General features: G+C 43.0%; 1 protein-coding gene across 1 annotated transcript in view; it reads left to right on the plus strand.

Moving 5' to 3' along the window:
- Window positions 1-2192: 2192 nt before the first annotated feature.
- KIZ (kizuna centrosomal protein) overlaps window positions 2193-17611 on the plus strand; it is a 39501-nt gene continuing 24082 nt past the window's right edge. The window contains exons 1-6 of the mRNA XM_042815348.1: window positions 2193-2290; window positions 3871-3933; window positions 5554-5710; window positions 9262-9351; window positions 13587-14094; window positions 16419-16563. Of these exons, the coding sequence (XP_042671282.1) occupies window positions 2193-2290; window positions 3871-3933; window positions 5554-5710; window positions 9262-9351; window positions 13587-14094; window positions 16419-16563 (1061 nt within the window). The remainder of the gene's footprint in view (window positions 2291-3870; window positions 3934-5553; window positions 5711-9261; window positions 9352-13586; window positions 14095-16418; window positions 16564-17611) is intronic.

Genomic DNA, 17611 nt, shown 5'->3' on the forward strand with positions numbered 1-17611 from the left:
GGGGAATAATAGGTTTCAAGGAACTGCAACGTTCAATAAAAGCGTTTTATTACATTTAAATTTATTAAAATTTAAACATTAAATTCAACATGTTAATTACTGCTTCCACGCGTTGACACTGGCAGTCAGAAATGGATCCACACAACTGCTCTGCCGAGATATGTTTGCTGGTGTTATTTGCTCTTTGATTACTAATGTATTATTAGTGCTCTTCATTTGGGACTTGATTCATTAACAAAAAGACGTATATGGGCATTATGCAAATTTTTTGTATGCCTTTTACATAGCTACCAGGGCCTGCATTATAAATCTAATTGAAAAAAAAAAAAAAAAAAAAAAAAGAAAAAGAAAATATATTCAATTCTGTTCTGGCTTGTGGGCAAGCCTCAGTCAAATGTACAGTTGCTTCAGAAACCAAGGCAGAGCACAGAGGAAAAATCCCTTTTCAGAACGTCTCTGGCTTTCTGCAAATCCCCTTGCAGTGAAATCAAACAAAACCTCTGGGCTGCTGTGCTTTGACTGAACTGACAGGATGGTGGTGAAGAACTGAGATCCCACAGCCAGATGATTGCTGCAGTGAGGTACAGCCTGCACCTTTCAGGGTGCTGCTAAATCTCCAGGGGAGAGCGGGATGCTAAAAGCACACATGGCTTCCTTCCTAAATTAGAAATGATGGATAAAGCTGTAAGATTAGTGCACATCAATCCCTTCGTTTGAATTGAGAGATACCTTCATTTGGCAGCTATTGGGGAAAAAAACCCGTCATTTCATTCAAAGTGCATTTAATAAGACAGAACGAGACAGATTTCTTTGACAGTTTTACAGCTCTTATCAGATTACATTAAAATTAAATTAAAACAATCTAAAAGAAGTGTTAAGTACTAAAGGGAGAGCACAAACAAAACACTTCTCTTTGTAGGCTTTCAGGGACGGGGTACTGACGTGAGTTATCAGGGACGGGAGTAATAAGATTATTCTTCAGTCAATTACGAGCCCATCAGTGTCAGCACGGAGGATCTCATCACAGAACTGACTTACAAAGCCTCAGAGGACGCGAGCACAACTCTGCACCCATGGAATAAATGGTCAAGGGGCATAAAATGGGAAATATATTGGAGTGGCCAGGCGACAGCTCCTCAGGACCCCCTGGGCCTCACGTTTGCTTGGCGTTGGGTCACAAATAGAACATCAGCAGGGCTGGCACGGTCTGAGACAAACCGTGCGGTCCTACAGGTCCCTCCTCCCGGGCCGGACGGCTGATTCCATCCAGCTGAGACCTGGAAGTCTCGGTTGGGGAATAACATTTTCCAGTATGTAAATATAATATACGCTCACAGCTTCTGATTGCAATAGAAGGGTTTGAAAGTTTTGATATTATTTTAGCAAGCGCAAATATTTTCAAAAGTTGTTTAGTCTTCCAGAACCGAGCCTGGTATGTCACCGGTACGGGTTTGACAAAGCCAAATTCTTTGCCTGTTTTGAAAAATAACAAAATTGTAGTATATGAAAGTGTTTTCTTGTTCAAATGCCATGTAGCATTTGACAGTTTTCTGCACTGACAATCAGCGATGCATTCAAAGTATGTGTCAGGCTGACAGGGCGTTTCATGGCTGACATTTGTAAGCAGCAAGTTTTTAGTGCCTCACCTCGGTGTCAGAGGGGAGATTATTTACTTTGACGTAGATATTAGCAATACGAGCTCTTACCGGGGACTTTAAAAAAAAAAAAAAAAGAAAGAAAACGATTTAACTACGAAGCTGCTATAAAAACCTTATTATTTCCAAGCAGCCAAGGGGCCGCTCCACTTGGAGCGCTGAAACCCCACACTGAGAAGCGGCGGCTGAGGTAGGGGGTAAAACACATCCCGGGGTAAACTGTGCCGCTTTGGGAACTGAGGCAAAGCCAGCCCTACGTTTTGTCTGTTGTCTCTTGTGGAAGTGCGGAACGGCGCTGTGCAGTGAATGACACGTATTTGCTTTCAGGGCGCGCTCGCACAGGAGGGTTGGGCTGCGCTGGGCGCCTCTGGCGGGGCAGCTCCACGCGCTCCGCTTCTACGCTCCCCGCTCTCCACACAACACAACCCCGCTCCCCCCCATCCGCACAGCGCGGCGCGGCCTTCCGGGGCGGGGCGGGCGGGCGGCGCGGGGCAGGGCGGGAGCCGTTGCGTTGGTCACGGCCGTAAACAGCGCGGCATGAGCGGAGCCGGCCGGGCGGCGGGCGGGCCGTGCCCCGAGAGCTCCCCGCCACGCAGCCAGCGGCTGGGCGGCCTCCTGCGGTGCCTCCGAGAGAGGTGAGGGGCCGTGGGGCTCGGAGCGCTGGGTTTGGGTGTCGGGGAGAACGAGCTGGGATTGTTTGGTGTGGAGGAGAGGAGCTCGCTGCGCTCTGCGAGTTCCTGGAGGCAGGCTGTGGGCTCGGCCTCTTCTCCCGGTTGGCCGTTCCAGGCGTTTATAACGCTGGTACTCAAATGGTGAGAGGCTCTCGTGTGACAGTTCTTATATTTCTTTATCTTCCTGCTAGACAAGCTCTGCATTATGTACTCAGGTGCTGCCTGTCTGCTTGCTTCTGTCTGTATTGCTCGCTCATGAGAAAATATGTGACGCAATGCCAGCAACTGAGCTAACTAATTAATGACTTTTTTAATCCTTTGCCTGTTTTTGTTAATTTTGCGTGTACTCTGTGAAAAAGCTTTTCTTCTTGTTCTAATTTCCCAGTGAAATGAGGTGTGTATGCACCCAGAGTATCTCCTAATAATTTGAAATTATTGGCCAGATTCAGTCAGAGCTGCAGGATACAGAAGGCTTGGAGTTCATGAAGATGATGAATATAAATTCGTGGGAAGCTGGGCTCTTCTAGACTAGTTACATCCCTGGAGGTGTTCAAGGCCAGGTTGGATGGGGCCCCAGGCAGCCTGGTCTAGTATGAGATATGGAGGTTGGTGGCCTTGCCTGTGGCAGGGGGATTGGAGCTTGGTGATCCTTGAGGTCCCTTCTGAGCCAGGCCATTCTGAGATTCAGGACAGACCTGTGAGCGGGATGCTGGCAAAGCATGCTGGGAGAAAGGAAGCAATCCTTCATGAACTAGCAACGTGCTGCCTGTGGTACTGGAGAATGAGAAATAGGAGAGATGCCAATGGCATCTGCTGACTTTTACATCCATCAGGATATCGCAGTGTTCTTCATCGAGTCATGAAAATTACTTCTAGAAGTGTAAAAACAAGATCTTGAAATCTGCTTTTGCTTAGCTGTCCATCATGTAAAAGGAAATTGAAAGGATGAGATCCTAGATGAAGCGTGGCTTTTAAATTGCATACATGACATGAAAACGTAATCTTGCTTCAGACAGTGGCAGGATCAGATGGGTAAAATGAATGCCTTGATCTCACAGGCTGCAGAGGAGGAAGGCTTTCCTCTGTGCGGGGCAGCTGGGAGGAGGTGGATGTGTGTGGCTGTGACATGAACTCGTTTGTAGGCAGCACAGATACATGGAAAAGCATGCCTAGCCACGTGGGTGCATACAGCCCTGACCATGTTACTCTCACATGTACAGCCTTCCTACCCAGAACAAATCTGTGATCATTTTTTAACACAAAAACAGACTTAAAGAACTTGCTTTGATTGTTGCAGGGTTTATAATTCAAATTTACTGGGAGCCATTGACTTATCAATTGGTAATTTTTGCTCATGGGATGGTTTCTTGCTTTCAGGAATGGATTGTGGTTATTATCACTGTTATTCTTTTCTCCTTCTGAAAACAGAGGTTTTTTTTCCTAAGCAGCCCAGTCCTCCCCATGGGCCTTATGTCCCCATGTGTTTTGGGTGTTTAAGTTATAAAATAATCGTGTCTTATCATATATCGTATGTTTTCTTCTAGTGAAACCAGAAGACTAGAATTGGAAAGGAAACTGCTAGAATACAAAAGTTCTGATGCATACCTGTAAGCCTGATTTCAAAACTTTTCATTGGTTGTTTTATTTTAGTTACTAAGACTTCAGTTACTGGTGAAGTCACTTATGTTAACATAGCTACCTTATTCTGCTAATACTGAATGTTACTATCTTAACATCTGGCATGCATGTTAGTTTTGTGCAGTGTTTGTGGAGTCATTGTAGTGTGAAATATAGAAGGTGTTTCCTTCCTAGTGCTCTGTGCTGCCGTTAACATGTCACAGGATGCCTGGAAGTTTTAGGAAGTGCTAAAGGATATTCTGGGTTCTAATTTTGCTCCCTGGATTGTTTCTACATTATCTATTTAATGCAAGTTACACATGCAGTCTGGAATTAAGAAAAGCTTAAATAGCCATGTGGTATGCTGGCTGTGCATCTGGACTGGATGTTCAGAAATTCAGATGCCTTATCTGGACACAGTTGTATGTAACATGTGCCAGGTTATAAGCATTGCTGGTGACAGCCCTTTTGAGAAAGACTAAACCATTAAAGCTGCAAACATGTCCCACATTACCCATTCAAATTAATATATTGTGTTTGCTTCTCTTAATAATTGCATTTATCTCAAAGCTTCTCCCTTCTTCCTCTCCTTTTTTTCACACGTAAGCCACGAAATTCCTGTCTCACGCAGCTTAGACAGAAGGTTAGCAGTTTCTGGAACTGATAGCTCTCCAGTGAGCATATGGGCATCAAAAGATCCTAGCTCTCCTGAGTAGCTCTGAGGGGGTTATGAGCTTGAGAAGTATTGCAACGTAGATCTATTTTTAAAAGAAAATATTATGAAAGGGGCATGTTGTGTCTTTGAAACAGTGACTGTGGTGTCTGCGTGGATGGAAGTCTCCTAAGATGCTGGGAAAGGCATCTGGAATTCTAGAGAGGAGCAGAATTTCAGGCATTCTTGTTTGTAGTGCTTTGGGTTTTTTGTTTTTTCCTCGAGTGTGTTTTGTAAAGTTCACAGAAGTGCCTTTTCAGTTGTGGCTCAAGTGAACGGTGGGTAGGTGCAATTATGGCAGAATCCCTCAGGGAATGCTCTTCTGACAGAGGGCCTTTAGATTAATGTCAGAATGTAAATACAAGAAAAAAGCCTGAGCAAGTGGGGCTACATACGGCGCTTTATTTTCGGAGTTACTTATTTGAATCCAATGGATTTTGAAAGTGAATCTGTTTGTTTGGGTGGGTGAGAAATGGTCGAGGTGGATTTCCACCTGGATTGCTCCTGGCCCAATTTGCTGTGTGGGTGCAGAGCAGGTGGTATCAGCACAGAGAAAGAAGGAAGGCTTGGAGTGAGGCGCACCACCTGGAGCAGCACGGATTTAGGTTGGCAGCCTTCATTCACTGTTTGACTCGCCGTATGCATTCTTCTAAATGCCACTTTCATTTCAGACATGTTGCATTAATTCCAAGCAGACTTATTTAAGTTTTAAGTATATATATTTATCCTTTTGAAGCAAAAGTTGTGTTTAAACTGTAGGTTATACAGTTTGTTGTATAGCTTTGGCGCTCAGGCAGTTCCTGTGCCAGAATTTACGTATGTGTCTGAAGAAAACTGTGATGGATGTGTTGGTTTTAATTTCCTGCTGTTTAAGTACACTTTCTTTTTCCCCCCTTAGAATGAAACTAAAATATGTGAAGCTGAAAAAGTACTTGGAAGAAGTAAATGAACGACAAAAAAAAGCTCTTCTACGAAATCAGGCGTTCTTAAATGAATTCAACGAGTTTGAGGCGCAGATGAAAGCTTCGAGTTCAGACCTGATTGAGAAGATGGGAGTAACTTTCTAGAAGACTTACTAATATGTTACTACGGGGGTTGCTGAACTGATTTTGTCTATTTTGTACATCAGGATGTTGGTCTAACTTCATCCCCTATTTTAGAGTGCTCTAAGTGCCGATGTTTGGGAGTTATCATTAACATTATCTAGGTTAGGTCAGAAAAAGACCTCGAGTTGCAACGTTTTCATAGAGACTTTGTTATAAAACCCCTAGTAAAATATAATTTTATTACTTAAAACAATCCTAATGCATCTTCCTTGAAGTTATTTCAGGGTATGTTTCTAATCTTGCTGGTGTGATTGCCCTAAGTAGCCACAGCTAATTTTACTGCTGCTCATCACACCGTTTTCATCAACAAAGGTGTCACTGACTCTCCTGTTAAAACAAATTACCCTGTTGGAACTGTTTGGGCTGAAGCAGATCTACAACAAGTCGCTATTGGTTCTATTTACTGAACAGTTAAGTGGCAATACTTGAACAGTGTTAAGAAAAAGAGCTTCTTCCAGCAAACCGTTGCATCACTCAGGTCTTTTAATAGTTTTGTATGTAAACAGATGTGGTTCATTTGCTTTCAGAGCTGAAAAATGCTGAACTTTTTTCTGGGTTGGTGAAGTAAAATTCAAGGAGCGTTTCATCACCTTGTATAATTGAAGTATTGATATTTTGTGTCACTTTACCCAGGAATAATATGGGATGTTGCAAGGTAATGTGGATTGGAAGTGATCTTAGGTTTAAAAAAGGGAAGATGATATGCCATTGATAGATGGAGTCAGATTTTGGAGAGCTGAAAGTTAAAACGTTTACTGGGAAAGAAGTGTTCTATCCTCTTGCTAAGAGAAGTAGCATTCTTTAAAAGCATTTGGCAGGGGTATTCATGCAGCTGCAGGTGGTTTTTTTTTTCTCTTTTTAAGTTTGCTAGAATAAGGGAGGAGAGGAAACAGGTGAGGTGTTTTAAGCCCCCGTTTGATGCTGACACAATATTGGGTGGCTGTCTACAATTCAGCTGTGATTGCTTCTCTGAAGTGCACTTTGAATTCAAACTGGAACAGCCTTATCCTAGTGTACAATTTTCCTTCTGTTCCCCTTCAGGGATCCATACAGCTTCACCTGAGATAGCAAAATGTAGACTATGATCCTTTTAAAAGGGGCTATCTAAAAAGCCTGTGTTCAGATTGCACTGGCACATCTCCCTTTAAATATTCTTTGGAACTTCTCTTAATATTTTTGGAAGTACTATTAGAGCTTAACCTGAAGTAGGGATGCAGCAGCAGCAGCATGCTTTATTTTTTTCTTTCTTACTGTCTGGTTTGGCTTTCACTCGTTGCGTTGCAGCAAAGGGAAGGCAGCCTGCGTATGCAGTTCTTAGAAAAGTTCATTTCAATAGATAAATGTGCAGATTGAGATGCGAGTCTGCTCTTTGGACAAATCTTTATTGATATTGGTGTTAATGGAGTGTTGACTCCTCTTTAAATATGAGCTTTGTCATGCCAGTATAATGTGATAAATCCTACAGAGAAACTTTGTACTGTGGTTAAGAAAATATTTCTTCTTTAAGTTAGTTGTCTCTGATTTCAGGAAACCTTGTTTTTGCATTAAGTAGATTGAGTAGTTGGCCCATGTTAGTCCTAATGCAATGTATTAACCCTGCCCTCCCTGTTCATCTTAAAGTAAATAGCCCCAATCTATTTTCTCCCTTCGTATGGAAGATTTTTATGGTTGTAATAATTTTTAATGCTTCTTCTGGAATGCGTTTAGAGAAGGGGCCATGAGAACTTCTTGTGTTGATTAACGCTCCTTTAAAACACCATTGGCTTTGCACTTGGGTTTCTGGTTCAGAAGGTCACTTTTGTGTCATTGTTGACTTCAGTGTACAGAAGAGGTGACCTGGGGCTGTGATAGCTGCCCTTCCTGCTGCTGGCAGTAAGGAAGGTGTAGCTCTCTCCCATGGTGCTGATTGATTTCTGCTCTCCCAAACCCCACGGCTGCATACCGCATTCATAACTGCCTTGCCCAGTACCTCCCAGCCGTTGTCTGCTAACTTCCCTTGCCTGCTGGGTTTGGGGAACAATTTCCTAGCTTCAGCTTGCTGATGTACAGTTTATAGACTGTCCCAGGTGTGAGTCCTCTGTGCTGCTTTTTTTGTGAGGCTGGGAATACCTTGATGCTAGATCTTCTTTTTCCCTTTTCTTAATTTTTTTTTCTTCTTGAACAGCCCTAATGCCTACTAGTTTGCCTTTCACTCTTCAATAGGTTGTGTTGGTGTGAATCCCAGTTGTGCCCTGGGCTGATCTACACACAATGTTTTCATTCAGGGCTTCCATGTTGCTGCTTCTGCACCATCTATTTTATTTTTCCTAGTTCAGGCTTATTCTCCTCTGAGCTGCTGAACAAAGCACTGATTACAAACCTTCTGTGCTGCAGTTATGAAAAGCCCTCTCGTTGTGGATTATTTAAGAGTTATGAAGCATGTCATCATTTAATCTATTGTGGAAGTGCACTGATAGGAATTACCTTTTTTTTTGTTTGTTTGTTTTTATAGCACTCCTTAGGAGTGCTTTACCATGACTATTTATACGATTTATTACGTGCTGTGGCTGAGGGGAAAAAAAAAACTTAGTTGTGAGAGATTTGGTGATTTTTTTATTTTATTTTATTTTTACTTTTTCCCATTTGTATGCCTGCAGTTTGTTCAGTAATTTTTAGGCATCTGTGTAAAATCACGTAAGCTTTCAGGAAAATCCAGGGCTTACATTTGAGTTTCTTTTGGGCATCGTTAGTTCTCTTGTGATCGATTTCTGTTCCTTAGAAGTTTATGTTTATGATTTTATGAGCAGCTCTCGTTACCTGGAAAGTAAGGCTTGCTGAGTGCACAGTTGGAATGAAGTGCAAGGCTGGCTAAGTTAATTGTTCTGAAGATTTATCTTCATGCATATTACCTGATGCAGAATAGGTATTGAAGTGCTTTCATTCAGTACCAGTGTAACTTGTTATTGGTGTTTACAATTACGAACAAACAGGATTAATTATAGGTGCTGCATGTGCCTGGCTTTTAAGCAGTAGTCCTACTATGAATGCATTACGTTTGGTCAATTAAACAATGTAGTGGAGGTGAGGACGTTTTATGCAGTTGTTTGTTAGCAACACGACAGCAAGTTGCCTTTCATGCTGGGTTGCTCTTCATAACATCTGCCATGTATTTTTCCTTAAAACGGCTCCGTGAGTTGCAGGGTGCTGTACACAACCCAAATTGTGAATTTCATTTGATGCAGTTGTCTGATAGAGCAGGAGTAATTGGATGTACTCAGTCAGAATTTGGTTTTGTAACATGAGTCAACAAGTTATTGCTGTCCTGTAGACTGTTAGATGAATGAGTAATGATCTACAATCTCCAGCAGTTATTTTTTTTATTCACAAGCCTTGCCATTTGCTCAGGGGGGTGAAAACAAGTGAAAAAGGATGCTCAGTACACAGTTTGCAAAGCAATATTTGCTCATCTGTGCTTTGTTCTTTTGGCCTTCCATGTAACGTAATGATTTGTTCACGTTTAGGTACGGTGTGGAAGAGAAATTAAAAGTGGGCTGTTGTTTCGAGAGGGTGGCTTGGCACAAGGTGACAAGGAAGAAGGCTGCAGTGAGCAGGTAATGTGGGAGTGGAGGTGGTGGAAGGGGGGGGGATAAAAATGTGTGTTATTCCCCTAATGTTCTTTCCACTGAGCGACTGTGTTAAGAGGCAGGCGCTGCTAAGCAGCCTTTACGTGGGGATTCTGTGCTGTCAGCTGTAGTGTGAAATATTGTTTAGAGCCTGAGTGAAGTAGAGAACCTGAGTAAAAAGTGCAATTATTTCAATCAAAGAGCTAGAATTAAAAAGGAAGAGGAACTCTGAGTGTTCGTCGTTGTCTTTGTGTCGGTCTTTATAATTTGTGTGCTGAATAATGTGTGAGGGGTATTGACCAAGCAGGAAATGTTCTTAATGAACAGTAATTTAAAAAATGCAGCTATTGATTCTCGTGGTGTATTTATAATTTTGCGTTCTGACCTTTTCTCAGAAGAAGCAAAAAGAGATTGCCTATCTAAGTAACAGACAAAAAGACTGACAAGGAATACTTAAATATATTCTGCTATATATCTGCAGTAATGCAGGCTTCTAATCCCTCCTCCTATCTCCATATAAATGATACAGTTCAAGACCATAGCTGTTTTCTTCACTAAAAGCAGTAAAGCTCTTTTAGATGAAATGTCTAAAAACATCTTGTAATAACTTGGAGCATGCTGGCAAGAGTAGTCACTTGTGACTATGTGTGAAACCCCCTCAGCTAGTCGATATTGTAATAAGCAAAAATGGTAGCATCACTCCATTATTCAGAAAAGCCAACAGCATGCTTGTCCCTTAGGCTACAGCATTCATTAAGAAAAGCTTACTGGGCTGAAAGCTGGAAACAGATGATAACGGGATATGATTTTCATATTTAATGCATTCCTTGGAAGAGTATGTGTGCTGCAGATTGATAGAAGAATCAACTGCTACTTTACTAAAAGACTTTCTAGTTTGCCCTATAGCTACCGATGGAATCATTCAGCCAAGAAATTAACTTTTTCTCCTTTTACCTGCTTTATATATCTGCTAAGCAGGCTGCCTGGCTGCCAGTAAACGTTATTATGCAGTTAAATGTTTGGTATTTAAGACTCTTATCAGAAAAGAAACAGAGGCCACACTATTTTGTTTTTATAGTAGGAGGAAGGTTTTTGGTTTTCTTTTTTCAGTGCATTAGCAGTCGTTAATCTGAGTTTATAGGAAGTTTTGCCCATAGATTAAAAAGTTAAAAACCTTGAATTTAGAGCATTCTTTAAACTGTAATATACAAAGCAATGAGCCTGAGCAACCTTGACCTATATAGGCAGGCCTCCAGCCGTTTGTGAATTAGGTTTTTAATTCAGACGTGTGAAAAGGTGAGTTCAGTTTTGAATAATTCTACAATTAAAAGTGGTTGGTATGGGAGATGTAATTTCTAACCTGTAGGAAAGTTGTTTTCACATCAGTACTAGAACATCAAGAGGCCACAGCACAACTTAGATTTTGAAAATATTGTGGGCAGTGTGAGAACTTGGTGTGTACCCAAATTCATACACTGAGTTACAGTGATCTTGTTGGTGAACTTCCTTCGCTCTCCACTTCTTGCTTCTTATCTCCATTCTTAAGTGTGAAGGTAAGTTCAGCTAGGTAGCTCAGCTTGTGAGCAGGTGATGATGCTCAGGGTCTCTGTGCAGTGTGTTAGAGACCAAGATGGACAATTACAGAGCCAACTTTCTAGAGAAGGTCAGGGTCTCTTGGCCCTAAAGCAGCAGTGTGAATAGCTTGCTCTTTTCGGAGCTGTTGGGTATACTTCTGGATTTCAAAATTCTGGGGGAATCCTTAAGCTCAGAAATCATATACCTAAATAGAGATCATCTGGAAAACCTTGGTTCTCCTTGAAAAGGATTTAAGCACCAGTATTTTGAAGCCCTGTGTAATGGCAGCCCTATGTTACATGTTCTAGGAGAGGTGCTGTATCGGAGGGATCCTTGGCTGAAAGACTGGTATAATTTGGGGTTCTGATATCCTTGTGCAGTGAAGTCCAATTTCAAATTGGAAATGATTTCTTGATATCCTTGGTCTTGTGCCTCTTAGGAATGCTGTGTCTTTTGGATGCTGGGTGTAGGACACCTCCTGAGAATACCGGAGTGGCTGAGCATCCTTCTCTAGGCCAAGGGCACAACCAGCTGAGAGCAGTGCTCTGTGTCTGGAAAAGGCAGGTTTCTAGCTCAGCATCTCCTTGCTTGCTAAGGTGGTCACTGCCAGGCAGAGGCACTACCTTCTTACACAAACTGATGGGAGGGATTTTTTTAATCATCCTTACTCTCTTCGAAGTACTTTAATAATGATAAAAAAGATTGGTAGTGGAGGAACAAGTGGGGAGCCTGCACGTTCCCTCCACTCCACAGCCAGAAAGAGTACTGCAAGTGTGCTTTGTGAGAGATTTTGTTCAGCTCCCAGCTGGAGTGACACGAAACTGATAGTTTTGTTTGCTGTTTTAGGTGGGTCATCTACACGTTTTGCTTCTGGTGGTAAAAGCTGTACCTAGGCCAACTTTATCTGTTGCTCCAAGGACGTAAAGGCAGTGAAGAGTTGTTGTTTTTCCCTGTAAACAAGAAGAAGCCTGCTGGAGATGTACTTCTGCTAAAGCTCTGTAAAGCACTTGTACCTGATTGAATTGCATTTGTTTTGGAACACTAAACTCAGGAGCTGCTAAATCCACACAATACCTGCTAGATGTGTTTCAAAGCAGCAAGTCCAAGCCCCCAGAAGTAATTAGGAGGAATCCAAGAGCAGTGATGATAGAATAAGCTGTGAACTTGATCTCAGTAGCAAACCTTTACTTCTTAAAATAACTTCATGGCTTTTTGTTTTGCTTCTTGTTAGGTGGAATTTGAGCTTTTTAATGAAACGGACGCACACTAGACAAGATGCTTTTGTTTCCCTTAAGCTGGGCTTGGCAGCTGACTTTGTGTGGTAGGAGGAGGTCAGCCAGCAAGAGAGAGAGGAGGGGGGTGTGGAGGTGACTGTAAATTGCCCTGCCATGATTTGGAGCTGAACAGCAACCTGTGCTTAGTATGAACAATGGCACTGTGGTAGCTAATTTTGGCTTTGCATAAACTGGCAGTGACCTTCTGGAGGTGGCAGCAATTCCTTCTGGTTTTTTTGTTCTTTTTTTTTTTTCTGGTTGAGTAAGCTTTCAAAGAGTTAAAAAAAAAAAAAAGTGCCAAGACCCAGGAGTGTAGAAGTGGAGCATTTATAGTGTTGGAATGATTTTTATGCGAGTTCAGCTGAGTTCCTGGGTGAAAGTGTTGTTTGAAATGTCTCTGCTTGGTTCCCAAAGTTGTCTTGTGGAAAATACAATTCCACCTACTTGTGGTGAGCTCAGTTCTTCCTGTTGGGTGTGGGTCAGCTGGAGGAAAGAACAAAAGACAATGAATCACATTGTTGTTTGGCTGTGTTTTTTTGTTTGTTTGTTTTCCTCAGTCTTCCTTGCTATGTTAATATGCAGCGAGCAGACCTGGATATATAGACGAATGATGGCAGATGGAGATTTCAGACTCTCCTTGTCCTGTCACCTTCTCAAGAAGAGTCATCTCTGCCATGCTTCTTGCCCAAGAACATCTCTTGCCAGTGCTGGTCAAAGCAGGGTGCTCCACTGTGCAGATTGGTCCCACTACTGGTAGAATTGCTGGGCATGACACAAGTAGAAAGCAAAGTCGAATACTAGGCTGCAGTGAGTGGTGAAGCTTGGGTTGGCGAAGGAGGGTGACTCTTAGTGGCTGCATTCAGTGACCAGTGGGCTCTGCAGGATGACAGAGGGCTAGGGGCAGTGTCAGAGGTGGGATCTGGGACTCCAGCAGCAGCAGCTCTGCAGCTGGTCCAACAGAAGGATGCACAGAATGAAGTGCCAACTTTCTGGCAGCTGACACTTCCTGCAGTGTGGGAGATGACGCTCATCATCTTATTGTAGTATTAGCCATATGCAGGATTCTTTTTTGGCAGATACTTTCAATGAGTTGTGCTTATTTTCAGCTGTGATGGGGTAACATGTACCAGATGTACTGGGCTCCACCTTTTCTGATCTCTAGAAGCTGGCAAATTGGGATGCAGAATTCTGCAGAAAGAGTGTTCACTACCTCAATTTACTTGAAAACAAATGGACAAAAGAACATGTTTTCAATGAAGGAAACTAATATTATAGAAAAATCCCTTCAGAAACTAGCACACAATCCTCAAGAAGCTTCATGTGCAGTGTGCTACCTGTTTGATTCTTTAACCATCTTGCACCTGTGTCTTCCAGATGCCACAGGCTGCAAGGCAGGCTGGAATTCATGCTGAAACAGCTGTGTCCAGAAGCTTGCATCACCCACTGCCATTCTTCGTGGGCCACTGCATGTCTGCCTGCAGTGTGCAGCAGGAACCCCCTCAGTCTGCTGCCCTCCCCAGCACACTGACAGCCTTGCAGGATGATGAGACAGATGGGCATCTCATGCAAGCTGGTGGTGACGTGCAGCATGCCAATAAGCCTGATGAGCAAGGTGGCAAGTCACGTATCCCCACGGGGGAGAAGATGCTCATCCAAGGCAGCAGCTTGCACAGCAGTCTTCTGAATTTCACAGAACAGAAAAATTCCACCGCACTCTGCTCAACGTTACCCGATGGAGGAAGTGTGCAGAGCAGGACTGCTGACTTAGCGAGGGACACATCAATGGGCGAGGTGGTGACCCACGAGCACCTGGTAGCAAGTGCCAAAGAAGTCTGTGAGCAGCCTGTCCTCTTGGCACCTGCCTCTGAGCCCAGCATCTCTGGTATGTGGGACTTCTGCTCCGTTGTGCTGCAGCAAGCTCACCCCAAACACGCTCTCCCTAAACACACACGTGCACACAGCTGATGTTTTTTTGTTTTTTGTTTTTTTTTCCTTCAACTCTTACACTTCAGTTAAAGAACAGTAGAATTCTCATTTGTTTTCTTTTTTTGTTCTTTTTCTCCTTTTTTTTTTTTTTTTTTTTTTTCTTGGCTGTTTCCTCCTAGGCTTTTCATCAACGGCTCACTGGGGATGAAAGCTGCTGGATTTTCATTTCTCAGCTGGGGTGTTTGAGGCTCCTGCTCTCTTTGCTCACCCCCAACAGCAGAATACCTGCTGAGTATCCCATGCTCCATCTTCAAGGTCTTAGGTTTTTGCTTTTCAGCTTGAGCAGACCAAAGTGGGGGAGAGGAGGAGGAGGAGGATGGGGATGTGCAAAGCAAAAACTGGCAGCGAGAGCTGAACCTGGGCCTTTTGCACTGGTGCCAGTCCTGCAGTGCCTCCTACAAGGCTGCCTTGTCCTGGAGGCCTACTTAAGATGGACCCCAAGTTTGAGAGAGGTCCTGCTGAGTACTCTCTGCCCTGCTGGATGACTATTCTGTAAAATAGAGCTTTGTCCCTCATTCATCCAAGGCACACTGCTCTTCTAGTTGATGTGAGGGTTGACCAAGTCTAATTTGAGAGCTGAAGGAAAGTGAAGACTGCTGTGCCTGCAGTTGTCTCAAAGTTGATTGAGCCTGTTTTTAAGAGGTTTAATGTCAGCTTACTTTACTGGCAAAATAGGGAACTTCTATTTTGGGTCGATTTCACTCTTCAAATGCTTATTCAGAATAGTTCACTTCTGAAAATCGGATTTGCAAATGTGGACCAAGAATCAGCACTTCCATGTAGGTGGCTAGATTAACTACTGTTTGTTCTGACTTGTTCCTGCTTTCCTGAGGGATGTGATGCTTGTCTTCCAGCTGGGTTGCACGTGTATGGGAATGGAAGGCTGCACTTAAAGGCTGCTTCCTACCATCTCACCTTTTCTTTTGCTATCATGGCAGAATGTTTTCTCTCCTTCTTTACTTTCAAGTAAGCTAACAGACTTGTTCTTCAAATCACACTGACAAAGATTTGTCTCTAAGTAACTTCCTTTGTTTCTTTTTTCTGTTTAAGACCTAGCAGGAATATCTTCCCCTGCCCTGCCAGTTGATACAGCAATTTCTAGCTTTTAAGTTTTCCAAGCTACACAGGAAATACTAAAAATGAGCTTTTCCTAATGGAAACCAGTGGCAACCCTAACATGAAGGGACTTCTATTCTGTAACGATCATGGTTTTCTTTATAGTCAATAGCTGGCATCTCCACCAGATGATCTCTGGTAGATTTATTTTTTCTGGCATCCTTTCTTAATTTTTTTCTTTATTATTATTATATTTCCATTTCTTTATCCATTCCTAAATAACTTCTCTCCCGATGTTTTCTTTCATCTGATGCTGTTCCTTGTCACCGCTGTCAGGCTTTGTGCAGGGCTGGAAGGTCCTGGCATAAGCTGCCACTTGTCACAGCCCTCAAGAACTGGGGCCTCAGGGAACCCATGCCTGAGTTGGGCTGAAGTGTTGGATGCAGTACCAGTAGCTGTGAATATTGTTTCGTTCAAACCCATGGGCATCTTTTATGGAAAACTGGGGATTTCTGTGGCAGTGCTTATTTATTACTGCAATAGTTGGTCCATTTAATTTTTGTCATTTAAGGAGAAAATGTTGTTATTAGGCACAGTTAGTGTCTGTACTCTTCTCCTTTAGAGAAGGTAACTAATGTGCTGACTTTAAAAACCACTGAAGTGTGTGTTTCTTCTGCAAGATTTAGGAAATGTGTGGACTCTCTGGGTGTATTTCCCCTCTCTCTATCTCCCACCCTATTTTCCCCAACACAGGGAAAGTTTTCGGAAGATTTATCATAAAAAAACAACAACAACAACCTTTTTAGGCTTGTCTGTTTCATTGCTTCTTCCAAGGCAATTTGGGGAGGTAGGAGATAATTTTGGGGTAGTGATTTTTAATGGCAGGGTTCGTTTTGGCTGGTCCTGAGCTGTGGTTGCAAACCCAAGCTTGGGAGCATGGCTGGGGCCTGCCTGAACTCCCCCTTGTGAGGGAAGTGCAGAAGGACACGGAATGTTGGGGGGGGCATGGGAAGCCCAGTGCAATCCCAGGTGGAGGGATGCTTGCTCACACCTTTGAGGTGAGAGAGTGCACCGAGTAGCTCATCCTGTCTTAATTTCATACATCACAGCATACAGATTCTGCTAATGTTCCGGGAGTAATTTTGTTATTACTTGTTTTTCCAGGACCCCAATGTAACCTGAACACCCAGCAGGCAGCCAGCCAGGCCAGCAGCAGCAGCAGCACCCACCCAGCAGAGGACTCCTCTTTGCAGCCACCCAGCTGCTGTGCAGCAGAGGATGAGCCCTTGGGCAGCTCGGTGCCTGACGGGTATGTCCTTCTTCCTATATATAGTATATATAGTATAGTATATAATATAGGAAGAAGAGACGGGCATCTCTTCTTCCTATATTTGTGTTCACCTATTGGTGGGTACTGATCTCACTGTCACTCCCTGTTTTAAGAGATGCTAGTTGAGCAGCTACGAATGGCCACCAATATACACTTGTGCAACTTTATCATTTCACATTTGCATCAGGCTGCTTGCTACAGAAACATCATCTCATTTACATCTAAATAGCTTACACACATTTTTTCTTGTGCGTGACACCTGTTAATCATAACATTTTGCGGGGAAGTTGCACAGGGTACTTGTCTTTGCTGGAGAAGTCATAGCTAAGTGGTGGTAATTTAATCTTTAGTTCTCTCCCTGTAGATGCCAGTGATGCCTAGCTGTTTAGGAGCTGACAAAAATACTGTGCAGTGCTCCTGAAGCCAGCTAAATTATGAGAAAGGTTTTAATGTTCGCTTTATCTCTGGAGCATGACTAAAACCAGAATGGGGAGTATCTCTTCTCACATCATGCTAAGCTGAATACCTTAGTTTCTCAAGGCCATGAAAGTGTGATCTCCACTGCTATGTGTATCTGCAGAAGAGATCCAAATTTAAATTTGTTTCAATGGGAAACTGAAATGCAGATAAAGTTTCAGAAATGGCAGGCATGAAAGATGCCGAGGAGCGATACGTAGCCTCTCTGTTGCTGAGTTGGTAACAAGTTCTTTCAAAGTCCTTCGTTCCAATGCACTTGAAATTCAGTGCGTGTGCCTGAGTCTTGCAAAGTAATTCATGAGCTGGAAGTCTTGAGGAGAAGTTTGCAAGTAATTAGAGTGTGGGCTTCGTTTTCATATACTGCTATGGATGCAGTTTGGATGTTGTAGCTCACTCAGCAACGAGCAAGATCTGTGCTGTCTATCAGGGAGTCCCAGGTTTTTGGGGAAAGTGCCTTACTTCAGAGACATCGTTGTAACAAGGTCTTTTTTTGAGGCTTAAGGAAAAGAAGTTGGTTTTTATTTTTTTTCCCCTTGGGAAGTGTTTGTAT

Source organism: Centrocercus urophasianus, unplaced genomic scaffold, assembly GCF_019232065.1.
Source record: "Centrocercus urophasianus isolate 14NV4802_14NV808 unplaced genomic scaffold, USGS_Curo_1.0 seq_10, whole genome shotgun sequence".
Classification (NCBI taxonomy): domain Eukaryota; kingdom Metazoa; phylum Chordata; class Aves; order Galliformes; family Phasianidae; genus Centrocercus; species Centrocercus urophasianus.